Source organism: Prinia subflava, chromosome 1, assembly GCF_021018805.1.
Source record: "Prinia subflava isolate CZ2003 ecotype Zambia chromosome 1, Cam_Psub_1.2, whole genome shotgun sequence".
Lineage (NCBI taxonomy): Eukaryota > Metazoa > Chordata > Aves > Passeriformes > Cisticolidae > Prinia > Prinia subflava.
In genome coordinates, this window is record NC_086247.1 from 59,802,486 (window position 1) to 59,829,617 (window position 27,132).

Here is a 27,132-nt window from a genome sequence, read left to right on the forward strand (position 1 = left end):
GGAAATTTTGGTCCAAAGATTTCAAGTATGGCAAAGCCATAAGCAACTGAAAAAATATCTTCCAATAGTAAAACAGTATCTGACAACTGCAAATAGTACCCTACTTAGTAATTAGCTTTACTGAAATAGTTCACTGAATTTCATTAGTTTGCCTTAAAATTCAGCAGCACGTTTAGTACTACTGGTTGGTAGTAAAACCTAACACTCTGTTTGTTCTATGGCCTTGTGTTAACCTTACTCTCCATTGCTATAGTTAATCTGTAGGTATGAAATAAGCATAACTTTTAATGTTGCATATTTTAAGAGATGACACTATAGCTGCTTTTCTGCCTAGAAATTAGTGATACCAAATAAAATTAATCATAGAAAGAATTCAAGGCTGTCTCGCGCTCTCTGTATCACATTACAGACTCCATCTGGGAAACAGACCCATGTTTTCTTTGGATGGACAGCAGAGCATAAGTAATGGTCTGCCAGCCTCTCACCTGAGAAGGCATTGGGTTATGATGCCAGGCATACCCTGAGAGTGTCCTGTGTAGCACTTCTGGAGTAATGCCAGAGACTTTAGAGAGAGACTGTAATTGGTGATTTTATTATTTACAAAATATAAAAAATTTTGAAATATTTTGAAATATCAGCACTTCTGCAAATGCAGACAATAGAATCATTGACAAGTGGCACAGAAGTTATTGCAATGCATGCAGTAGATTTCTTCCAGGAGATGCAAAGTGCAGGGGCAAAATACTGTGTCAGTCACACAGACAAAGAAGGAAAATTACACAGAGATTAGACAGCTTAAAAATTGCTATAAAATTAGGCATATTATATACCAAAGAATTTCCTTATTAATAAAAAAATCATATGCTCTTGAATATGTATTCTTTACACTCTTCATAAACTATTAGTCTCCCAGTATGATAAGCTTCTTGAGGCTCTGAAGAACAAAAATATGTTTATTCTGCTTCTGTGCAGAGCTAGTTTTATACATGAGACTGATGAGTGATGCAGAAGTGTTAGAAGACTGATAGCCAATGACAAACATACCACATAAATTCGGAACAGATAATATACAGACTTTTGCAGTACAAAATTAAACACAATTGTACGTACTGTTGCTGAACACTGAAAGACATGCAGGGAACAATAATGTTGAAAAGCAGAAATAGAAATGAAAGTTGGCTTTTGCATTAGACAATTTTCATTACTATCTGTACAGAGAGAAGTTGCCTGCACATACAATTTCAATTTACATTGTTGTAAAGTGTGCATCAGGTCTTTTTAAAACCGAAAATAAACTCAAGATTGAAGGTTCTTAATCCTAAAGCAGACGACCTCAACAAAAAACACAGACAATCTTGATAACAAAGTTAGAATAGAAGCAGACGTATGTAAAATGAGGTCGTACAAAGTTTTTCCAGATACTGATTCAGTTCGATTGGTTTTGATTTCTGCCCCTGGGGCCTCTCTGAAATCACGCAAAAAGCTGTCACTTTGTTTCATGTTCTTGTAGGTTGTAGTTCACTGCTAGAACGACCAGCGATCTTAATATGTTAGCACAGAACTACCCTACAGCCACCAGAGGCCACTGCTGTTCTTCGCTCTTTTCCTGCCTGCAGCTGGGCTGCAGCGAGCAGTGAGCTCACAGAAGCTCCAGGAAATGGTCACACCAGCTTCAGTCCTCCTTTCCATTTTATATGCTGCACTTCTGCAGAGAAAATAAAAAACAGTACATTTTTTATTGGCAGGCAGAATGTGAAATCATCTAAATATTGCTTACCCAACCTTACCCTTCAGGAACAAATGAAACTCTGCATTCCAAAAACCTGAATTCATTCTTTGATATGAGTAAATTGGGTGGCTTAAGGCAAATTTTCAGATGTAATTTAATTAGGTATCTGAAAGGCTTTAACTTAAGAAAAAAAACCCCAAAACCCATTTGCAACGGAACAAGATAAATGAATTAACAAAGTGATAATTAACATTCAATGATGAGAAAACTACTAAGGAATGCTTTGCTACCATAGTTTACAGATATCAGTACCCGACCCACTATTTTTTGATCAGTGATCTAAAGTACCTGACTAATACTACTTGCAGGGACTACAGAAAGTGACAGTAAAGTAATAAATGTAACAAATGAGGACAGGATCATCCAACCTGGTTAATGCATCATATTAAATATGTTTTATTACAGGCTATTGAAACATTATGTAGTTTGTAAGAAAGGAACTGGACATATGCTGGCATATGGGATTCAGGGAGGAAAAAGGGACATCCTGGAAGGCAGTGAGAAGAACTTGAGCATTTTAACAGTTCAGCAATTAGGCAGCAGCAAGCCAGTTCAGTGGCAATGGGCTTTGGATTAATTTTTGGCTGTAAGACCTGAGTAGCCAAAAAAATGTACAAAAAGGTAGTTTGATCCCTGCAGGCAGTATTCACATACCAGTTCCCTCTGTACAGAAATATACTCCTTTTAAAAACGTATTTAAAAATCAAAAGTTGCAGAAAACCCCCATAACTCACAAGAAAGCTTTAGAGTCTTAAACAGGTCGAACTAGAGAGATAGCAGAAGAGGAATCAAGCCATTCATCACAAGTAAGTGTTTTGTATTAAGTTTTATTTAGCAAGAAAGAGGTGTAATAAACACCTAATTTTAGAAGCTGAACCCTTGTGTATTAAACAATGACATACAGCAGTGACTTTGGAAGCAATAAAATCTATGACATCCTGAACATGCTGTCAAGAAAAGCATATGCAACTTTATTGGTATCTTTCCAGAGAGTGCAGTTCTATTCACACAAGTTACAGGGACAGAATCAAACACTATGGCTTATGATACCAAAAAATTGCTATTAAACCCAGTGATCTTTTATGACAACTCAATCAAGACCTGGAGAGAGACTTCTGACAAGGCTCATTCATAAGGAGTGATAGGTCAAGTGGGAATGACTCTAAACTGGAGGAGGGTACAATATATACTAGAAAGGAATTATTTACTGTGAAGATAGTGAGACATTGGCACAAGCTGCCCAGAGAAGCTGTAGATGCTCCATTCCTAGAAGTGTTCAAGGCAGGTTGGATAGGGCTTGAACAACCTGGTCTAGTAAAAGACCAGTCTAGCAGTGACGTGGTGTCACTGCTCATGGGCAGGGGTGTTAGAACGAGATGATCTTTAGGGTCCCTTCCAACCCAAACCACCCTGTGATTCTAAGATCTCCTAGGGCAGCAATGCAGCTCAGGTAGCAAAGCTTGATCTAGGCACAGCCAGGCCAAACAATTTCAGCAAGTTCAGTCAGCCTCAGCAGCAAACCAAAACCTGTCTGCCCCGGCAGCCCTGTGGGCTGGAGGCTGCCGCTTTCCTTTTGCACCCCTCAGCCTAAAATGAGAATTTATGGAGAGTGTGCAAGGGAAAGGCAGGGAACAATTGCCCACAGGGAACAGAATCACAGAATACCCACAGCTGGAAGGACCCATGAGGATCATAGAGTCCGACTCCCAGCCCTGCAGATGGCAGCCCTAACACCACACCATGTGCCTGAGAGCATTGTCCAAACACTTCTTATACTCTGTCAGGCTTCGTGCTGTGACCACTTCCCTGGGGAGCACGTTCCAGTGCCCAAACTACCTCTGGGTGAAGAACTGTTAGCTAGGACCTAAAATCCAACCTAATTTTTCCCTACACAACTTCAGGCCATTAGCCCCGCTGCTCTGGCCGAGTCCTTCTAACTTTCAGGCTCTGAGACTCCCACCCTGACCGAATCACAGAACTGTCAGGGTTGGAAGGGATCCCTAGTCCAACCCCTCCGCCAAGGCAGGGCCAGCTACAGCAGGGGACACAGGTACGCGCTTAGGTGGGAGCCGGGGACAGACAGATGCACCGAGCCAAATCCCGCCGGGCCCGGTTCCCGTTCCCGGGCCTGCTCCCCCAGGGCGCCCTGCGCGCCCCGCCCGCCGCCGCACCCGGATGTACCGCGCTCCCCCCACCGCGGCACAGGCCGGCGCATGCGCACCGGGGGCCGCCGCCGCCGCCCCTCGCCCGCCGTGCGCCCCCCGCCCGCCCGCCCGCCCGGCCGCCCGCCCGGCCCTGCCGTGAGTTCTCCGCTGCCCGCTCGCCCTCCCGGGGGCGCCGGCGCCCGCCCCCCGCAGCCCGTGTGTAGGGCCGGGCCCGCCCGCTCGTCCCCGCCCCTCCGTCCCCCCTCCGCCGTTGCCAAGAGAGAGTGTGTGTGGTGTGTCTGTGTGTGTGTGCGTGCGCCGGGGGGGGGCGGGAGGGACGGGTTGGGGGCGGCCATGCCGAGGGGGCGGCCCCCCGAGCCCGGCGGGGAGAGTGGCGAGGCCGGCGCCGAGGCAGGTAACGAGCGCGGCCGGCGAGCGCGATCCGCGCCCGGGGGTGGGAGGCGAGAAGCCTCCGCGGGCTCCGCATATAGTCCCCGGATATGGGGGAGGAAGGCCGGGTCTATTGTGCGAGGGTACAGGCGAGAGGGCGGAGGGGAGGAGAGGAGAGCGGAGGGAGCCGGGCCCGGCCCTGCGGAATGATACCGAGCGGGCAGCGGCGAGCGGGCCGGGGCGGCCTGGCCGCCTGCCGCAGCCTCCCGCCGGGGGAGCGGCGGCCGTGGCTGCGATGGCCGGCGGAGGAGGGTTCCTCGGGCCTGGCCCTGCTGCCGCTCCTGCCGCGGTGCGGGCCGGAGGAAGCGCCCGGGCCAGCTTGCGGCGGGCAGCACGGGAAGGCTCCGGGTCCTTCCGCTGCTCCTCTCCCTCCCCTCCTTCTCCCCGGCCAAATTAACGAGACCTTCGAATAAAGCGTGATAAACAAATGGAAAATGAGCTGCAACTCGTCCGTGTCTCTGATTTGCAAGGACGACGTTATTTTTAAGTTTTTGTTGTTGTTTTCCTTTAAAAACGTCTTTGCAGTAGTTTTCTTTGTGAATATATATGTAAAAAACCCCAAACAGAACTGGTTTTCTCTCCCAACATGTCCTAGTCTCGCGCTTAAATTTTAAAATTTTTGATTGTATTTTATTGCCGTTAGTGTCTGGAGGTTGCTTTCAGGGCAGGGTTGGTTTGGTGTGCTGGGGCACTTTTTTTTTGACAGTGGTTTGTAGCTGGTGAATTTTATGGCTCTTTTGTGTAGTTTGGTCAGTTTGTTCCTGCTGATGTCAGTGTGGTTCTGTGAGCGATATCGGAATAAGGCCCACAAACAAAAATGCTGTGGTTCAGGTAGGCCTGAAACCCTCCTGAGTGACTTCTCCTTCAGCGCAAGCATGTAGCAGTAGATGCTTATTTCAAATATGTATTTTTAAACGGATAGAGTGGGGAGAGATTTCATAAAGCATTTGAATACCATGCCTATTTCAGTCATGAAAAGTCAACCAATTAATATTTTCAGTATATATTTAGAATATTTTGTTTTCTTAATGCTTGCAGATGAGCTCTGACTCTGTAAGGGGAATGTGTAGGTGAGCCTTCTGTGGAATACTTCTCTGTAGAACTGAAATGTGCTGACAGGCAAAGAAAGAGCTGTACTGTTAAGTGAGCGTTGGGAAGTTGGGCACAATTTTTTCTACAGTATGGAAAGCCAGATGGGCCACAGGTTCCTAACAGAAGTGGTTTGGTTTGGTTTGGTTTTTTTTGTGGTTGTTAATTCTGTTGTGGCCATTGATCTCAGCTTTTGATCACTAAGGAATAAGGATATAAAGAAGGTTCCAGCTTTTGCTATGCCAGCTTTGGAGGCTGAGGGCTTGTAAAATTTGTTTTTATTATTTAAACTAAAAATCTACTTAAAGATCTACTTAGTTCTCTAGTAGTTTTTGAAAGGGTATGCATGTGTCATACATGTGTGAAACTTCTGTGGTAATGGCATGTTGTGCAAATGAGAAAAAGATGAGAATTGAGACAAGCTGTCCAGACAACTGCAGCCTAGTAGCTGTGTTCATTTTGTTTGTTGTTGGACCTTGATCTTAGGCTGTTTCTCTGGTAAGGGGTGTGTATGGCTGGCAAGACTTATGTGAGGTTCATCACATTCTCTATTTTTAACATTTTCATTTCTTTAAAAAGAAATTTGCCAATTTATTAATGATACTGTTTCGTAGATGTGGTTTGAATGCAGACAGCAGTTGAGAATTACAGGGTCTAGGGCTATCACAGAGATTAGGAGAGAACTGCAAGGATTGCCCTAAATAGACAAGTTTTGTGGATTCTGGTGGTTTTGGTCCTTGAGATTTCAGCAGTTTGGGAAAGCAGTGAAGTCAATGTTGTCAAGTGGCACTTTTTTTCTGCACTTCTCTGTGACAAAAAAAGGTCATGAATGAGGAAGCTCTGGCTGAACAGGCAGCTTGAATCTGGGAAATTTATGTTCTCAGGACATTTGGCTGTTTGTCCTGTTCAGATACAGACTTCGAAAACTGGTTGTGCATTTCATAGGTCTCACTTTTACCAGAGGAATTTTATTTAGAAAATAGGTGTTTATAAAAATAAGTTTCCTATCTTTTACTTAGGAAATTGCAGAGGTTTAGGGTTTTTAAAGTGTCGTCCGTGGAATTCCTGCAGTCGTGCCATGCGGATGTCTTTCATGGAAGTGTTGCTCTCTGTAGTTGTACAGTCTGTATGTTTATGGTAATTCTGCTTTGTGAGAAAATAAAAGTGAATCAATAATTTTTATGTGGCTTCCTTAGACTACTTTAACCACCATGCAAGTAAAGACTAGAACAAGTTCTTTGTTCTAAGAAAATTAAATAAGTTGGATAAGAAAAATGAACTCTAGACAGCAGTAGTCAAAATGATGTCTTGACTTCAATAGCTGATATTTTAGAAGATCCTTTTTCTTTTTTGGTATTGTATTGTCTTCCAAAAACCATCTTGAAATTTATTTTTTTAACTCAATTGAACTGCTCAAATTGACCTCTCTGATCAGAACTGACACTGGTAGGTTCTGTCTGAGCATAAGGAAACGCTTCTTTACCGTGAGGGTGACTGAGCACAGGCAATGCTTACGCAAGGGAGTTGTGCACTCTCCTTCCATAGAGGGGCCTTTTCTGTTTTTACCTGTGATGTTTGTCACTGACTAGCGGCAACATGAAATGAGCGGTTTTGACTTTGGCTATCTGATCATTTTCAAATAGCAAGAAAGGAATGCTTTGAACAGCAAAATGAAATATTTCAGGGTGTACTGAAGCAGTTTTTAAGCCTAGAGTGTATGTCCTTTATTAAACCCAAGGGCTACTTTTAAACAAGTTTGAACCGAATTCCTTTATGAGTGCAGTTAAAACTTGAGTATTTCATGTCTTCAGAGGGCCTGAATTGTAACAGAATTCACACATGAAGCATGATAAATAGACAAAGCTAGGAAACACAGAGATGACATATCTTTAAGTCTTCCTATGCAGAGCTGGCTGCATTTTGTTTGCTGCCTGTCAGTCCTCTAGCAGCATTTAGGGTGTGAGTACATTGAATTAGGGTAAAAACAATTTAGAGGCTTTATACTCCAATTTTATGTTACTGAAGAAAAATGAAACTTGAACACACCAGTAAAATCTTATCAAATTTTTGTTATGTAGATTATTTTAGTAGTTGTGCATTAGAGTTTTATGTGGTGACCTCTGACTGACAAGAGAAGACTAGGTAAGTGATGTCATGCAGGCAAGAATGAAGAGGTTGTAGTACAGCTTGTGTGGTGCCTAAATCTCTTAAATAAAATTGGCATAGGTAATTCCTTTTGAAAATGTGCAGGAGGAACAACTGCTCAAGCTTTAGCCCAAGAAAAAGTTCATATTTAGGCTTTAATGGTGGTACTCTGGTATCTCACTGTTCTGCAGGAAAAAAGAATTATTTATGTACAAGGGGTATGTTGTATGATAAAGATGATAAACTTGGATTATACTGGTGTGCTTTAATTCCACACCAGTTCCTCACTGTACTTAAAATAATGTCCATGTCTTTTCCCAAGTATGCAGTTGAATAACTTGTGTCCTGTGTGATAGCTTCAGTCTTTGTTCTGTCCCTTGTCCATAGTTTTCTGCCAGTTGCAGAAATTTTCTTTTTGCATCTGTGCTCATACCTTCATGCCTCATTTATCCCTATGCATTAAGTGATTCCAAATATAATTAAAATTTCTATTTGAGATCTGTCATGCCCCTCTTTTGAGTTTTATTGCTGCAGTTGGAGTATGCTCACTCTCTGGAAGAGGGAACACCATGTAGTAAATCATTTTGTTCTTTCAGAAGTTTCTGTTAGCAGTGTAGTGGCTGGGCACAGGTAAAGGTCATGGTTTCAAACATGAGAAATCCAAATCATGTGAAAACAAACAGCTGAAAAATGGTAGCTTGGTATATTCATATGCAGCTGTCAGTGTAACTCTTGTTTTGGAGTATTTAGCAGTAAGTATGGCAATATTTACCTAAATGTCAAACAAAGCTATCAAAGTTGGTTAAGGAAATCCCAGTTTTCAGTTGTCTGTGTAGATTAGGATAATGTGGATGATGTATCTGTGTGGTGGGTTGACCTTGGCCAGAAGTTAAGCACCCTCCAACCACTCGCTCACTTTCTCCTGCAGCAGGGTTAGAGAAAGAATGGGAATAGCAAGAGCAAGAGAAAGTTTGTAGATTAAGATGAAGGCAGTTGAGGAAATAAAGGGGGGAAGTTTTTTTAAAAAAGTTAAGAAACACCCCCAAAACCAACCAAACAAACAAACAAAAAAAACCCCAAACCACCAAATTGCCAACCAAGGGATGCAAAAGTAAACATTTGCCATCAGTCCCAGAGGTACAGTCTGCTGCTCAGTCTCTCATAGCAAAGAACACTACCTTGGAAGAGCTACGCCCAGTTTTATATTGCTGAGCATGATGGTTTATGGCTTGGAATATCCCTTTGTGTCAGCTCCAGCCTTTCTTCCACCCTCAGCCTACCCACTGTGGGGTCAAAGTAAGAAACAGAGAAGGCCTTCATGCTATGCAGCACTGTTCAGCAATAGCTTAAGCAGTGATGTTAGCATCATTGTTATAGTCACAAATTTGAAACACAGCACCATGTGGGCTGATACAAAGGAAGTTAACTCTATCCCAGTCAGACCTGGAGCAGCCTTCTTGGCATCTAACTGGCAGTGATGGAGCTGTGAATTCTGTGTCCTCAGACAGGTAATTCAGGCTTCTCTGCAGCAGCGGTGCAGCAGTGTGGCTGTGCTCTGCCTGGCCTCTGCTCCTGAAAGCAGTGCATCTACTTTGTGTTGGCACATGCCAAGTGTCTGGCCCCTGGATCTCCATCCCAGCAGTGTGTTCCAGATTAAGTGTTCACCAAAGCATAATAAAAATACCTTGTCTTATATGGGCAAATCCTGACTGATTGCTGGATTTTGGCACAATATGAGGACTGAGAGTTGAGTCCTTCTCCTGCTCTTCCCATTAGAAGTCAGAAGGAATACCTGCTGCTTTTGTGTGGAGTGCTGAGCTAGATTTAAACGAACCTGTTGCTTTTTACCATTGCAGAACTAAGCAAAATGATTCATTATAATTTGTGTTCTATGAGTTCAAGTGTAGTGTGAGGAAATGTCAGTATTTCCATCCCTGTTTTGTTCTCTTGTCCTACCACTTTCTTTCCGCTCATAAATTAGTAAATAGGTTTTGATAGGGTCAGACCCTTTTGTCCCTAGGCTTGCCAGCTGCCATTTAACGTAAGTGACAAGTTTTCATCCATGAATTTCACAAGCTTGAGTGTTTATTTGCAATGTCCTCTCAGTCGAATTCGAGGAGGTTATTAGAGATCTAATAAGGCTGTGCTGCATTCACAGCTGAATGAGTCCATCTGCGCCTTGCAGAGAGGGCTGTGGGCTGCCATGAGGCACAGCCCTGCTTACATAAGGAGGGAATGGCTGGGAGTGCTCTAATTCTGTCTTCCTCCTTCCACACTGAGTTGTCATCAATGGCTTCTAGCAGAGAGCACCTGCTTGCTGACTCAACTGCTGAGGTCAAGTCTTGGGGAAGGCTGTGTCACAGCTGAGTTCACCCAAAGTGATTGCTGCTGCTCTCTGAGGGACAATAAATTCAGGAAAGACATTACAGGTTGTGACATTAAGAGTATTCGAGTAAAGCCATCTTTAAACTGAAAGTTTGTTATCATTGATAAGTACTTTGCAAATCTGATTCTTCATTTTTGGGTGCTTTGCACAAACTGTAAGAATACAGACAAAAATATGTTTTACAGTGCATGTTGACAAAGATGTGTTTGATGGTGCATAATGAGCTAAATACTCCCTGTTTAGGTTAATTGTATTGATACTTGACTGTCTGTCCCAAGCTGTGAAGGAATAAGGTTGATTTATGTTGCAGCTAGACTAACACACAAATTGAAAAAGAAAATAGAAAGTGACAGTAGCTTCTGTACTGTTTCTGTGCAGCGAATACTAATAAATGCAAATGTTTGAAATTTCCTTCTGTTCAGCAAGGTTTATCATTTGATGTAGTGTGCAGACCTGAAAGAATCACGCTTTTCAGGGAGTTGGTTAGTCTGTAGTCATTTTCTGTTTTCTCTCTCTGTGTTTGTTTACAGGTATCAGTAAGAAGCTGCTCTCTAGTAAGAGCATGCCAGTTTTTCATGTGATTGTGTTGACGTTATGTGCTTAATCAGTTAATGTCTTCTTGAGCTAAAACCTCAAACTTTTAATTCTGTGTTTTTGGCTTGAATGGCATTCTGCATTGCATTAATTCATTGAAAAGCAGACTTGTATTTTCATCTGCCAGAGTATACCTCCTAATCCATAGATTGCTTAATTTGTGTTTCTTACATTTTTCTGAAAGCATAAGCATCATGTTGGCTATTTATGAGATGCTTGCTAACATGATAAATGATAAATGTGTCTATCAAATGTTGTGTCAGTTATGTCAGAATTTTGATTTTTTTCACTTGGGTACCAGAGAATATTTAGAGTTGTTGCAATTTTTTAAATTGACAAATTTCTCAGTGCCTTTAAAAATACAGGATTCATGCCCCACTGCCAACTTCTTGAACTTGCTTTTGTCTGCATGTTTTTTTGGTATTTAAAAGTATTGGTCTTTAAGATAGGTTCGGTATTTTGCAACATTTGGCTTGTTTGATGGTCCAAGCTGATGCACCAAAAGCAATTTTTTTTCCCTCTGATATAGGAAAAGATTATTTTATTGCTGATTTATCTGAAATATAGTAGTGTAGGTTATTACTTTGACTTGTTATGAAAGAGGTATCAATGTAAATAAAGTTTTCATTAGGATACTGATTCTTCTAATAAAAAAGTTGTGTGAAACAGTTATTTCATTTTTGAAACATTTTTTTTAATAACATGGAAATGAAAACAGACCTGACTTATACTTCACTAGTCTGTGACACCTTCCTGAAAAGTAAAAATATGGCTCACTTGCTTGTTACTTCTTTAATTGACAGTGTCTTTCCTATTTTTACTATCCTCCTAATTCTAAACACAGTGTAACAGTTTAGGCCTTGCTGTTACCCAGTTGTTTGGTTTCAGGTGGGATATTTTTCTGAATACTCTCCTTGTTAGTAGAAGGGAATAGTAGAAGCTATGAAGTCACTTCCTATGTCTTTAATAAAAAGGAGTTGTGCAACTCTCTGAAATACCCAGTATTTGGTGGGTGATAGAGGACCAGACTATTTTAGTGACAATACAAAGGATAAATGACATTATAGTCTCATCTCTCCCATAGACTACTTAAGATGTAGTGTTAATGAATAAATGAGTTTGTGTTTTAATTTAAATCTGTATCAGATAGAAATCCTGCCCTTTGAGTAAAAGTGAGGCAGTTGAACTTTCAGAATTCTTTAATGTCCACACTGGACTGTTCTCGTGGACATACTGGCTGTAACTACCTAGAACAGACTTCATTCTGATCTCCCAACAGCTGAGCCTTTGAAGACTTCCTAAGCTGATCTGCTGTGCCTTGTCTTTAGAGATTTCTGCACTGAGAGTCGTCTGCCAAGAGAAGTTGGACTTTACAGTCCAATTGGTGATTCTAGAGTCCAGTCCTGATTCCCCATTGTCTTTCCTTTTCTTTTTAGCAATATGAAAGACAGGAGCAAAAAACCCCGTAAGATTTGGCTTTGGAAAGAGTTACAAAAATTTTCTTTGAAAGAGTAATGCTTAAAATGTTACAGCTGTAAGCATTTTCTATATGGCTGCCTTCTGTTTCTTCTTCCATGGGATCTGAGTGCCTTTGGGAAGGTGGAACAACTTGGAAGCAGCTCAGGGTTTATGATCATCCATGAACTAGTCTTGAGAACTTTGTCATGCTTTGGCGTGGGATGTGGTATGCTCAACTCCTCATTTTTTGAAGTTCAGGCTGTTTTTCTGTCCTTTTTAATGAAATATTTTAGGATTATGCATTTGTTGCCTCTTTCTGTTTATTTTAGTGGTGATCATTTCTGTCTTTATACAGAAAAGCTGAAGTACTTTCAGGTACTGCATCAGGTGGTCTGAATTATAGTAATCAAATTCAGTTGAAGTATTACAAGGTCCTTAATTTTTTTTTCTATAGCTAAACTCCTTTTTAATTTGCAGAAGAAAATTCACAACCTGTAGGTTAATCAATATTGTGGTCAATGCAGATATGATACATATTTTAATAGAAATGATACATAGATGATGGACACATATTGACACAAGACTGATGCCACTTGGCAGTATTATTCAGAAACTAGTGAGCATGGGATTGGGATTTCGTTTCAAAGCCTAGAGAAGTTAGCACCTTTGATGATATCACTGCTACATTTTTGCTACTTCAATTGCTTAGACATTGCTTTTGCATATTGCCCAGTGCCTTTGATCTCAGGAGGGAATGTTTGAAGATAATAATCTCTTTGGCTCAAGGAGCAGGTTTGAAGGCCTTTGTAAAGTCATGGATTGGATCATTTTTCAGTTGTCAATTTATAGTGAGAGGTCAGGCCTACATGGGGCTGAACAATTACTCCTTTTTCCAGGGGAAAGGAAAGCCCCTTATGCATTATGTTTTCATATAGCCCAAGTATAGGAGTAGATTTTTCACTCCTCTTTTGATACCATTATTTACAGACACTGATTTTGTGTCCTTTTTTCTACTCAGGCACAATTTATCACAAGATTGCTTAAAGCATTGTGTCTTGTACTTCAAGCTGTGGTTTTCAGCTTTGGAAGAAATGTGACCATTTCAGGGTGGTTATTGATAGTGTCTGCATACTATGAAATTATAGTCTATTAAAGGGTGCAGTAAGTTTCCACATGGCAAAGATTAGTAGTATTTTCATAATTCTGTTGCAGAGAAATTGTTGATAATGGAATTTTGCAAAGCAAAATTTAATTGGGTGACTTAGTCCAGAAATGGGAAGTGTAAGTCCCTAGGGCATTGTTTTTCATTGTGATTTTTTTGCCCAGAATATATTGTGCTGAAATGCTTCCTACAGCTTCCTCAACTACAAGATTTTAAAGTTTGTTTATGAGAATTTTAGCAGGAAAGAAATGATCAGGACATAAGGTACTGATTTTTTTTTTTTTTTTTGTTACTTTGTAAATGGTGTGGTGAATGAGAGAGGACTTTGAAGCGGATGCAGCAGAGTGGAAATACTATATGAATTGTAAAATTCAGTTTCCTCAGAGGAAATGTAAACAGGATGGTGTGAACTTCTACTTGTATTGTTGTTACTTCCTATGCCTAGTTCTTGCATACATGGAGAAAAGTACTGACTTAAAGAGAAACATCAGAAACCTTGCATGTCTAGATAATAAAATCAATGTTCCCTTCTTTTTGAGGTCTGTTTTTGATGCAGTTTTAGTTGTGGCAGTGTTTGAAACTAAATTCTATAGATTTTTTTTTTTCTTTCATGGCCCTAACCTGCAGCACAAGCCAACCCCTCCTGCCAGTTGCTTTTCTTAAAGTTTTTCTTAAATAAAGATAACTTCTTAGTAATACAGTATCTTCTCAAATGTAAAATGTGTTTAACTTCCTTGGATTAATATTTTCCTAATATAAGGTATTTATAGAATTGACTTCACTCATTTGAGCAGGAGGATGTAGAAGCTTCCAGCTTGTCTGTCAAAAGTTGCATGACTAGGAGTTCAAAAGAAGACTATGGGCTTAGACTGGCTCTGTTTAAAGAAAAACACATCTCTTTCCATTGAATTAATATGTATGCACTTGCAGTTTATTGCATCTCTCTCAACTGTTTGAAACATTGGTGTTGGTTTTACAACTCTAAAGGTTTTTAAAATATGTTTTAATAAAGATTTTATAATGCCAAAAGGAAAAGAAAGAAAATATGTCTAATTTTTCTTAAGGAAAGAGAGAGAAAGAGAAGGGGAGGAGGGCAGAGAACATGTGTAGTCAGAATTGCTGATTATGTAATTTCAAAAAACATTTTTAGAAACGTGATGTAATATTAAAAGTAACCCCTGGCAGTATCTTACTCCTACCTAGTGTTTTTTGCAACATTTCATTTTGTTTCAAATGTGATGGGTGTTTATGAAGCACAGAAAGAATTTATTTCAAATTACTGGTAGAAGGTGATTATTTGTGTCTGTAGTGATTGGCAGTTTGAGGTATGGATATTTTTTGGTTGATCCTGTGTCAATGGAAGCAGTAATATTTATGCCTGAGATCTTCAAGATCCCTTGAAGTTACAGTGTTGGATAACTCAAAATTCGTAGAGGAATTGGAATGGTTTCTGCTTCAAACTATTCTGGTTTTTACAATAAATGATAAGTAGATAAAATGTGACTTCATACAAATGTTTTGTTGCCTGTTTTATAGATGATGTTCTGACACCAAATACAGAGAACGGTAATTTCCCCTACCAAGTACCCAGCTTTCATAAGTGTGAGATTTGTTTGCTGTCTTTCCCAAGAGAGACCCAGTTCCAGCGCCATATGAGGGATCATGAGCAAAATGACAAGGTATGAACTGTGGTGGACATAACCAGTGTACATCGATATTTTTGTGTACTGTCCAGTGAAGCTAACACAAGACATCTTTTCCATTTCTTTTCAGTCACACCACTAATAATTATTACTTAAGGACCTCAGAGTTTTGTGGCGTTTTACTTTCATGTTTTCTCATGTTTCTTTTGAGATAGGAGCTTCCTTTGATGCCCTTTAATTGGATTGTTGTTTCCAGATCAGTAATTTTTAATTTTAGCCATTTTCTTTGGTTTATAAAATACCCAGGTAGATGACAAAATGTATGAGTTTTTTTCAATAGAGTTTGCGAAGTGATTCTACATATCAGCAATAAGAAAAAAATAATTATTCTATTTATTAACAGGACCCTACTAGTAAACTAATTTAGTATGTATGTATTAATCAGTGGATTAATGTCATCACTTTAGCTGCTTACAAATCAAATTTGGGAAAGAATGAGGAGAATACAGATATGTGATTAAGACTGGACTGGCTTTTTTAAATTACTCTTTTGCCTCAAGTTCATCTGTAATATGAAGCATTTATTTCCCTTGCTTTCTATTTCACAAAGCTAAAACTATTTACATGTGATAGGAAAATAAAATTATTACTTTTTGAGATAGCCCTAAATACAGATTAATTTTTACAAAATATAGTACTTGGAGATAATTCACATATACAAAAAACAACTTACACAAGTTTCAGTGTTGTAAAGTTGATAAACCCATGCTATTGCACACTAATGTAAGAGCCTTTACATGTAAAAATGAAAGTGCTCTTTAAGAATGAAAACTGGTTTTGCAGATACCAAATGAAGAGAAGTCAGGCCTAGTATAAACTAAGTGTTTTGCTATTTTGATTATTAGTTTTACTTAAGGAGATATCATGGAATCTCAGAATATGCTGAGTTGAAAGGACCCAAGGACCATCAAGACCAACCCCTGGCCCTGTGCAGGACACTCCAAGACTCACAGCATGTGCCTGAGAGTAGTGTCTAAATCCTCCTTGAACTCTGTCAGGCCTGGTGCTGTGACCACGTCCCTGGGGAGCCTGTTCTAGTGCCCAACCACCCTCTGGGTGAATCATGATCACAGTTAAAGTAGGAAAATGTTTTTCTGTCTCTTGCTCATTCCTCTCTCCTACTAACTTCACTCTTTTCAGACCGTGTCAGTTTTGAGTCTCTGGTTTCCTTAGTTCCTCTGCTTTCTTTCCCTTTGTGCTCTTGTAATGCTGTGTTTGTATTTTCTGTAGTGAGATGCAAAGAAGGTAAAATAATTAATATCGCTATTATTATGCATCATTATCCTATGTTGGTACTTGAATTGCTGGTTTTTTAATGTTTAACATTTTGATTTGTATGGTTATGTGTGTCACTCAGGGTATATGTAGCTTATGGGAAGACTGAATTTTGTCTTTATTTTTGTGATTTGAACCAACAGCCTCACCGGTGTGACCAGTGCCCGATGTCATTTAATGTTGAATTCAACCTGACACTTCACAAATGCACTCACAATGGCGAGGATCCTACGTGTCCTGTGTGCAACAAGAAGTTCTCCAGAGTAGCCAGTCTGAAAGCACATATAATGCTACATGAGAAAGAGGAGGTAATTCATTAAACTTTATAACTTAATTTTGAGAAGACTTGTCATAGTGGTTTTAGTTAATCCCTTACCTGTATGCTTTGGATTTGAGGATTGAATAAATGTTTTTGTTCAAAAAAAATATAAAACTTTGTGAGAAGTCTGCTTTAATGTTAGTTATAGAAATTAATACCCTGAGTATAAGTAAGTGCTCCCATTGTATCTTTATGAACAAAAGGAACTTTTGCATGTTTGATAGATTTCATATCATACTATATATAAACATTATACACATACTTTTATTCTGAAGATACTTCTGTGACTTAATCTACATTGATAGGCCCACACATAATAAATAATGTGTGATTATGTTTGAAGGCAGATGTCGTGGTGAGGCACTCTCACCATCCATAGAAGCTGATGAAGCTGTTCCCTTATCTACAGCTCCCACCTCTGGTTTTGGGTGATTGGTTGTTTTCCCTGAGAGTACCTGTTCGTTCCGCTCTCACAATTTCATTTTCCATTTTGATAGTGTTGGTTAAATTCTTAGCAAACAGTTAATAGATAGTGGTGTATTTTGCATACTTTGTAGTCATTGCTGCATTGCTACAATTGCCAGAGTTGATTGCACTGCCTGAAATGCCAAGTTTCTGATCATGTAGTTGCCTCTTTCTCCTGTTAAGGCTTTTTAAAATTGCACTTTGTGTTGAGGAATTGGAGCTGAATCAAGAATACACTTTTATTGTCAGACTTCTAATCATAAATGGAACAGTGGTGTGTTTCTCCATGCCTATTGCTGACAGCTTACAGCAGTTTTGACCTGTAAGTCAGGGATAGTAGGCCTGTGTACATTTTCCCCTATACCAGATGCAGGGCATGCCATCTGTAGAGATTCTATTCCTTCTTTAGTAGTTTTAGCTCATGTTTTGTCATGTACACAGCCAAGTTAAGTGGACTAGCGTAAAATTTTGCCGCATATTAATGTATCTGTAATGATAAATGGCTTGATTGGTATTATTAAGTGTTATAAACGCCAGGACAAATTTATTGCCAAATTCAATAGTTTGGTTTATTAACATCTAAATCACAAAATTTAGAATCAAATTATAACAATTTCAAACAATAAAAACAAAACAATACGAACCCCACGAACAGCAAACTTACTTGACTGAAGTTCTCCCGGGAAAAGTAGAGCCAAGGGTGACCCCAGAGACACAGGACTTGGCAGCCTTGTCTCTAGCTGGGTTCACAAACTTGCCCACCTAAAGACCCAACTTAAATACACTTAGTTTCCCCCTCGGCAACTTTCTTCCTATTGTTTCTCTAGTCATCGACTATTAACTTTATTTACATTAAATCTCGAAAGGGTCCTTGGGCACATTCAAATGCTAATGTCTAGAGTTAGTCTTTGCTTTGAGTAACTGCCGTAGAGGTGTGTGATGACCGGTGTAAGTCTTTGCCGGCACGTCTTTGCTGGCACGTAGCGTTTGACCGTTGCGAATCCCGATGAGTTGAGCTGCACGTAGGCAGGGGCAAGTCGTTCTCACCTTCCATTTTTGGAACCCGGAAGATCAGGGAGGTGCTTTCTAGAAGTTCGTGAAACGTGCGGGTTTGAGCAGACACACACATACCTTTATATAATATATATATCACAGTTCCCAATCTATAATTATTTATAGAACATGAATTAAACAACTACATTTCCCACAACTCCCCCATTTCTTTTCTTTTGTCAATAATTTTAATTCATGTTTTGTATTTTACTTAATTGTTTTCTTCCCTCGAGTTTCCTGTTCCTTGGAGAAACACCTGATCAGCGATTCCTGAACCATGTTTGCCTTTTCTGCTTTTCTTCTATCTTTCTAATTCCCATGTCTTTGACTGCCTCTGAGTGCTAGCTAATTACTTGTGCCTTAACAGGGGTAACTTTTTGGAGGAGCCTTAGGTCACAGGGCTAGCCCTTCACTAAGCGCACAGCTTGGTTCACACTCCCTAGAGTGATCCGCAGAAGCTTCCCTCTGTCTGGCCCAGCGTCTGTCGGGTTGCAACTGAACAACGGGGAAGTTTCTTCGCGACAGCAGGGGCTCTCTGCTCGGACCCTCGGGGTGGTTCGGACGGCATACCTCCTTTTCAAAAATTCCCTACCGAGATTACTTTACTTGTTCTGGCACTACATTAGTTCGACGGCACTCTGTGGCTAACACTTGGGCCTTTAGATCCAATTTTCTCTTTAACCCTTTTTCGTATATTGAATACCACTCGGGATAATTTGGTTCTATCAATCCTAAACGTGTGGCACAGTTTAAGAATCGCATAGTCAGAGTCTGTTTTTCTTCAGAACACCTGGGGCATAACCCCAGCGGCTCCCCCACCCCTACTTGCAGTGCACTACCCAAATTTCAAGACAATAATTGTATTTGAAATGGATATATGGATTGCAGGGGCATCCAGGTTCAGAGCAGCGCATGGATATTTCTTCTGCCATTTGTTTCTGATATCCTGGGGTTGGAGTTCTTTCTCTTTAAATTTCTGGAGCTCCGGATTCACCCTTCCTGATGTTCTAACACCTTCCTTCTGGTTACCCTTCCTTCTCTCAGTCCTCCTTGTCGGGTGGTTATTAAGTTTCTTTTGAGGCTCCTCTAGACTGCAGCTTAATGTTTCTAGGGTGTTGGCATCCTCGGTGCAGCCGGACCCTCAGATCTCCGGGGGAAGAGATGACCTTCCATCCGGGGTTTTTCCTCGGGGCTGTTAGTTTCTTAACCCTGGAGGCGTGTGTCTAGCCTCTTTCAGCTGTTCGGATGGCTGTATCTGTAGTTAAAAGGACAAGAAAGGGTCCCTCCCAATGAGGGGTTAATGACACCGCTTTCCAAGCTCTGATCAGTACTTTATCTCCTGGTTGTATCTCATGAATATACATCGAAATCTTGCAACTTCCTCAGATTGAATTTACTTAATACAAAATTCTAAACTAGCTCAATACTACAAGAATATTGTATAGAGAGAATCTCTGTCATGTTTACTATTCAGAAAATCTGAATATTAGAACAAGTTATCTAATAGTACATTCACACCTTTACCATAAAAACAATTTTGTCCCTGGATCACTATGATTCTCACTTCACTATTCACTCAATGTACTATACAATTCAGAATTTTTCCCCTTTTTTGTACTGTTACAGGAAAAATCAGAAAGAAAATTTTACTTCTTATTAAACGAGGTTTATACTGAAACATACAAATAATTCTTTTTACATCCTACCAATACTTCTGACAATGTCTACTGGATATATAGCGAGCAAACAATAAACACTAAGACTGCTCCAAATCCCATAGTATTAACACAGGTTTTAGCTTTTTAAAGAAAAATTCAGTTTAAAAAAAATCATAGATGAGCACAAACAATTTGGGCTTATTTTAAGAATCAAACTCAGCACATTCAGAGTGATTTGGCATACAGACAAACATTCATAAAACCTAGTATCTTACAATGTTCGGTGACAACAGCAGTTTCTAGGACAATCAGCTGTTAAGGTTACCTACATCTTTACTCAGTTTCTACAGTCTCAGTGTAATGAGTCTGCACTACTGCTAATTAACTGAACTACAAATTTATATTCTAGACCCCTACTCAGCACATTCTCAGATACACACAGCCAAAAGAAGGACGCAACTTGAGTGAGACAATGGGACTACCTTGTCTCTATTTTCGATGTGCACCCTGTCATGGCTATTCTCACTCAGCCCCCAAGAAGCATCTGCCTTCACAACTGCTTCTCACTCTTGCTTCAGCCACCCCTAATGATCAGCAAAATTAACACAATTCCAGAAGCACTATCGGACTTTTCAGCTCTGCTGTTAGCTTGATGGCGACACTTCTTATTTTGGTTTGTAATTCCACTGCCTTGTAGCAATTGTGACTACACTCCTCAGATCCTCCCCAGGACCGAAACTGGGCGGGGTTTCGAGCAGCAGCAGTACGGAGTTCTAACTCCGGGGAATTTACTAGAATTGCCTCATATTTCAATAGCCGGGATTCAGTAAGCCATTTAAAACATACCTCACCGGTTTCCTGGCTCCCGCCCACTCCTGTGTAAGAACTCTATACGCTGTGTGATTGCTAACATCTACGAAAAGCTGGAACTCCCGGTTAATATACCGGGGCAGTTCCCGTCAACTACTCATGCAGATCCGTCTACAAACCATTTCTCACAGACAGGATCAGCTGCAGACTCCTATTTTAGCGTGGCAAGATACAATCCTGCAGCAGTAGCTGAAGTGACTTCTTCACTTCTTCAGAGAGCCAATTCAAACAATCAGTGAGCAGTAAGCAAAATTTGTACAAATTAAGAGAAAAACTTAAGACTTCACCCATAATCCTGGGGGAGTATTTTAACAAGACAGAAAAAAAACAAAGCACATCAAATAGAAGAAACTATTACAAAGAGCAGAACTTACTCTGTAATAAACTATACATTACTTAAATTCGGAACTTAAAACCTAGAAAAGTTTTCTAAAGCTAGGAGTCACTGTAAACATCAGGCCCCGGTAATCAGACAGCTTTATCTAGGACAATTATCAGAACATTAACACTACTGCTTTTTACTTCAGTCTAAAAAAACTTCACAAACTTAGCCTTTCTTAACAAACAAACTCGAGATAACTTGTGCCTAATTCCTAAAGTAAAGCTCTTGTATTTGCTATCTATTCTTGCGTATTATTAAACTTAAATACACAAGCAAACACCGACCAAACTTAACACCGGTGACAAAATGCTGCCTCTCATACATCACTTACTCTCTACCCCTGAAAACACAGGCACCAGGGCAACCTCAAGGTTCACATCCTCCAAATTGAGGAGCAAGTAAGAAGACATAATATCAAAGGGACAACACAAACCATCTCTTTCTAAGGAGTCAATAATTAAAATTAAGAATCCCGGTTCCCAACTAGATAAAATACATACAGAATAGGAACTGCAAAGAATAAAGAAAAATCTTGTAACTACCAACACAGAGAATGATACCACTTTCTCAACTTAATACTAGAATCCTGACTCTAATTACCATTCTAACACTATCTCGACAGAAAGATTTAGTTTCCTGCCTCTCAACAGCCACTTTAATTTTGGCTTCACCGGCCACATACTTCAACCTTTTGAAAGAAAAACTGAAACACACAAAACTCTTGCAGTACACTGTCTGCTAACACAAATGCCATATTCTTGCTCAAGCTAACAATCCGAATTCAAAATGTAGCAATTGTTTTAAACATAGATGAGCTACATCCACCATACTATCAACTTTTTGATCCGCACAAAATCCTCACATGCAGCAGACAGACAACTAAAAGGAAGATATATTTTCAGCTTTTTAAGAACAAACACCTAGGTATTTCTTACGCATAAGTATAGCTCTCATTCTTGGTCTCTTCTCTCAATACTTTTATCTATTTTTGCTTCCTATTTCGCCTTACAGGGCGGTTTTCTGTCCCGGGCAGCCTCGTCTAATCACTTTAAAGCTGCTGCTTTCCTTCGTCTCTCGGCAACCATGGACTGACTCGCCCTGCCGCTTGCGGGAAGGGGCGGGTTTCGTTCTATTCCCACGTTAGTGAAAAGAAGAAAAAAAAGAAAAAAAAAACAACTCCGCCGATCTCGTCCAGGAGAAAAAAACTCTTAAAGCAAAATACACAACTCTAGGGAGTCTCCAAAATGTATTCAGCTTGAAGTAAAAGATCTACTACTACCAAGGAAAAGAGTAGGCAAGATTCCTTTTAATCCCTTTTCTATCTTTTTCTCATTTTGCAGACTCACGTGAATTCTCGCATTTCTAATTTGCACGCTTCTCAACACCACTAGTTATTCTCTAATGCATTCTAATTCACCTTCGGTAATTTCTGTTTTGCTCTACTGTCAAATTTCTTACGGGAATGCTTCTTTTCTTCCATTTTTCCTCCCGGGCCATTCTTGCTCTCACACCAACTGTCTTACCCCGAATCCCTCCCGGGCTCTTCAAGATCTCCTTCGGGGGTCCTGGTTTTAGCTAGGGCTCTAACTGGTGTATACCTGTCTGGTTTATTCTTCCACCCTTCGTTTTCTTTACCCTTCTTCTCTTTTCTCCATATTTTAGCGTCGGTGGCCGAGGTGCGGGGTCAGGACCAGAAACGGGGGCAGGATTCCCTCTCGGGAATCTCCTTGAACGGGAGGGAGGTTTCTGGAGTGGCCGCTGAGCTCGGGGCTCCGCATGGGTCTCGGATGGCAGTGCTAACTCTGCCCCTGAGAAGGCCGGGGAGGAGGAAGTGGTAGGGGTAGGGGCTGGCAGGACGGGGGCCACCGAGCCGTGAGAGAAGTTTATCCCGTAGTCCAGTTCATTCCGTGTTTCCCTTTCCTCAGAACACAGCTTTACTCGTACTTCATACCATAACAGAACATATGCCAATTCCTCAAATTCTCTCCTTTTCTTCTTCGCTACATGTTCCCACAGAGCTTCCCACGCCCATTCGTCAAAAGTACTAAACGCAGGCCATATAATATTAGGTCCTATCTCCTTTCCTCCCCAAACATTCATACACAAATAAATCATCTGATCTTTAGATGCTCTTCTCCTAATTGGGCATTCTTGCTAACCTTGCAACAACTTTCTTAATGGACTTTTCTGAGGAATTTCAAGAGCAGCCCTCGCTGAGGTTTCCCTTAAGGAATCTTCCCGATCTCTGCTGAGATCTGATCTCATACTCCCCGTGGCACAGAAGTTATGGGATACTAAAAATTAAATCCCGAGTTTCTGAACTCGATGCCGTTAACTTAATGATCTAACGGATGACCGTTCCGTGGATGTTCGGTTAACGGCGGGGCTCTGTAACCGCCACCGAAAAAATTAAGCGACCCCCCTGGTCGCGGTCAAGAAGGCTTACTCGTCCCCGAACTCAAAAAGGGACGTCCTCTTTCTTTCAGGACCCCCTGGTGACTTCCCCCACCCCGTCGGGTAACACTCACACACGAAGCGAAATATCACACGTTCTAATCGCTTCTCCGTCGGTCGGCCGTGTCCCTCGCGGGAGCAGCGGAAACGCGACCTTAAGGTCCGCTCTCGCTTCGTGATAAATCACGTCTCATTCACACACACACTCACACGCACATACACGTTCTCAAGCACTTGGTCACCCCCACTCAACCACGCTATACTTACGGTCCTTTTCCTGCGTGGATTCTTCGTGCACTTAGATTTTTACGAGTGAAACAATACCGCGGTTCCAGGGGAAAACCCCTGCTGAGTTCTCGAGCCCTCCCAAGCTAGCTTGTCTTAATGCGTAATCTCTTTGCTGTTGTGGGTTCTGGGTTCGTAAAGCTAGTTCGTTCTTCCGGACTTACCCGCTCTGCCAGGCCGCTTTTTACGGCGGGGCGCCCCCCGGTCAGAAGCAGGGATCCGTAGAATATTTAAAACTGGCCCCACGTTGGGCACCAAAATTGTTATAAACGCCAGGACAAATTTATTGCCAAATTCAATAGTTTGGTTTATTAACATCCAAATCACAAAATTTAGAATCAAATTATAACAATTTCAAACAATAAAAACAAAACAATACGAACCCCACGAACAGCAAACTTACTTGACTGAAGTTCTCCCGGGAAAAGTAGAGCCAAGGGTGACCCCAGAGACACAGGACTTGGCAGCCTTGTCTCTAGCTGGGTTCACAAACTTGCCCACCTAAAGACCCAACTTAAATACACTTAGTTTCCCCCTCGGCAACTTTCTTCCTATTGTTTCTCTAATCATCGACTATTAACTTTATTTACATTAAATCTCGAAAGGGTCCTTGGGCACATTCAAATGCTAATGTCTAGAGTTAGTCTTTGCTTTGAGTAACTGCCGTAGAGGTGTGTGATGACCGGTGTAAGTCTTTGCCGGCACGTCTTTGCTGGCACGTAGCGTTTGACCGTTGCGAATCCCGATGAGTTGAGCTGCACGTAGGCAGGGGCAAGTCGTTCTCACCTTCCATTTTTGGAACCCGGAAGATCAGGGAGGTGCTTTCTAGAAGTTCGTGAAACGTGCGGGTTTGAGCAGACACACACATACCTTTATATAATATATATATCACAGTTCCCAATCTATAATTATTTATAGAACATGAATTAAACAACTACATTTCCCACATTAAGGAAAGTTGATTTATGAATTGCTAAAAACATCAGAATAAGGAAACTAATCATCAAGAAAGACACTCGAGGGTGAGTTTTGGTAGTTGTTTCTACCACTAAGTGATTTTTCATGCACTTCTGCAGTGCTGATATTTTTGCTTTGGTGCAGATGTCAGAAGAATAGGCTGTGTGATGCCATCCAATTTAAAATTCCATCTGCAGCTTGAAAATTAAATTTATAAAAACACAAACATATTTCAATTGCTAATGAATGTGTTTCTTGTAGTACCCAATAGTTTTGTGATAAAACAGAGATGAATTTAACAATTCATTCACATAAAACTGCAGGAATAACTTTCACAGTAATTATGTACAGGACCTGTAGGAGAGCTGGAATTTGAATTTGAAGCAGAGGCTATTGGAGATGGCACCAGCTGTCATTGAGGAGTTTTCCACAATGTGCAGGTTAACAAGTTATTGGTGAACTACATAATCTCCCTCTGGTTTGCTCTACTTCCTTTTGCTGTTAGAAGGGTTAAAAATCTGAAATCAGAGCAAAGGTGCATATGGGGGAACATACATTAAGGGACATACATAGAGATTTAAGGAGATGGCTTCACAAAATGAAATTTGAGGAACTTTACCCTTCTTGCATTGTGCTGCATCAGGCAGCTTTATCTACAGACAAATGCAGATGGGCAAGAACAAGAAATTAAGAGTGATTAGCTTCTTGGGAGCTCCAGGGAGGTTTGGGAGAGTGGGTCTGTCTGTGAAACTTAGATTTTTGTGATTGTTTGCTCCCTGTGAGAGGTTCTGGAAGGAATTTCCTGGGCTATTGATACTGAGCTTGCAAGAGACTGTATTTTCTCCTCACATCCTTTGGTGATTTGTGTATGATAAACTGGTGTGAGGGAAAAACTTCACATTTGAAATTCCTCACTAAAATGGGGTAGCTTTCTCTTGAGAAGTCATAAATAACATCTGGTGTAAATATGACCCATCTTCTTGTGGATTGTTGATCTTGTCCATTTCCTCAGTAGAAATGCACAGTGGTTTTCATTGTGACATTTTGCTCTGGCAAGACAGAAATGGTGAATAAAAACCTGAAACACAAAATATTAATTGCATTAGAACTGCTACTGTCTCCTTTTTTTCATGAACGTGAGGGGCTTTTGAGCTTTAGGAATACCTTAATATGTTGGAAAAGTTAAAACTGATATTTGGTGGATATAAAATAGAAATTCCTTCATTACGAGATCCTCTCAGTTTGGGTTATGTTTTACTTTGTGTGATGTTGGGTTGTTGTTGTTTTTTTTTTTTTTTTAATAGAAATATTCATTGTATTTGATTTGTATTGTCTAATAATTTGTGAGCAATGATCTTTTGAAAAAGTGCAGATTAAATCCTGTACAGATAGTGGGAGTCATAGATACTAAACAGGTGAAGATTGTGCGTTCCAAAGAGTTGTTCAGATGCTGCATCTGGTAAGCCAGGGAGAGCTAAAACAGGCAGAATCCAATGAGTAAAAAAAGCTTTAAAATTTTCTTGCCGAGTTTGGGAATTTTGCATATGAACAGCCCCTTTTGTTTAGTGTTAAAATGTGGGTTTAACCATAGTAATGTTACAGTGTTCAATTACTTGTTCTGTTCGTGGTGGGGATCTTTTTTGTTTGCTTGAGAAGCAAAAAAATACATCTGGTATTGCCTGTAGCAGAGTCAGTTTGGCGTGATATACTGATGGGATTTTTGTAGTTTTTCCGCTTTACTGTGATCTTGCTTTCCTGCAGCAAACTCCAGCAGTACTGAATACAATAATGAAGACTTTAATTGTCTCAAATTCTTCATCTTAGGATATTTTTTGTTTGTAGAAAAGGCTTAATAGAATACATGTATTTGCAACTTAACATGATACAAATGCATGTTTGAAAAATGCTGAGAAGCGATTAAAAATCCCCCAGTTTGGAGGTTTGTGGCTTGGCATAGTAACTCTAAGTTTCCCCTAATAAAGTTTTCCCCCACTTTTAGAAATCTAAAGTCATAAACTAAATTTATTGTTTAAGAACAGTAGATGCCCATAAGAAGTATTCAGATTTGAATGTATGTCATAAAAAAAAAGTATTAGGTATTTATTGTCTAACTCTGTAACTTGAATCCAGTAATAATGACATCTAGGTTAGATTAAATAATTTTTGAGTTGGTAATTAATTTCATTAAAAGACTTCAGCTTTTTTAGTTTTTGTCTAGAAATGTGATACTGCAGAATTTTTTTTTTAGACTTAAAGAGCAAATTTATTGTCAAAACAGTCCAGAAATTGCATAGCTGTGTTTATCTTGATTGAAACATTCTTGACAATATCCTTCTTGAAATGAGCGCTCTTGTTTTCTGGTTTTTGTTTTTATTTTTGTTCTTGATGATTATGGGAGAGGAAAAAAAAAGGTGGGAGGATAAAAAAATATTTCAATTTGCTGTGATAATCACAATTCCTGGAAGCTGAGCTGATCAAAAAACCTGTGTGAAGT

The 27,132-nt window shown here is 40.3% G+C and overlaps 1 protein-coding gene across 4 annotated transcripts in view; it reads left to right on the forward strand.

Moving 5' to 3' along the window:
- Positions 1-4,245: 4,245 nt before the first annotated feature.
- Positions 4,246-27,132, forward strand: part of ZNF236 (zinc finger protein 236) — an 80,373-nt gene continuing 57,486 nt past the window's right edge. For all 4 annotated transcript variants that reach the window (XM_063397604.1, XM_063397614.1, XM_063397625.1 and 1 more), the window contains exons 1-3: positions 4,246-4,348; positions 14,754-14,896; positions 16,339-16,503. In XM_063397604.1, coding sequence (XP_063253674.1) covers positions 4,288-4,348; positions 14,754-14,896; positions 16,339-16,503 — 369 coding nt within the window. In that variant the 5' untranslated portion in view covers positions 4,246-4,287. The remainder of the gene's footprint in view (positions 4,349-14,753; positions 14,897-16,338; positions 16,504-27,132) is intronic.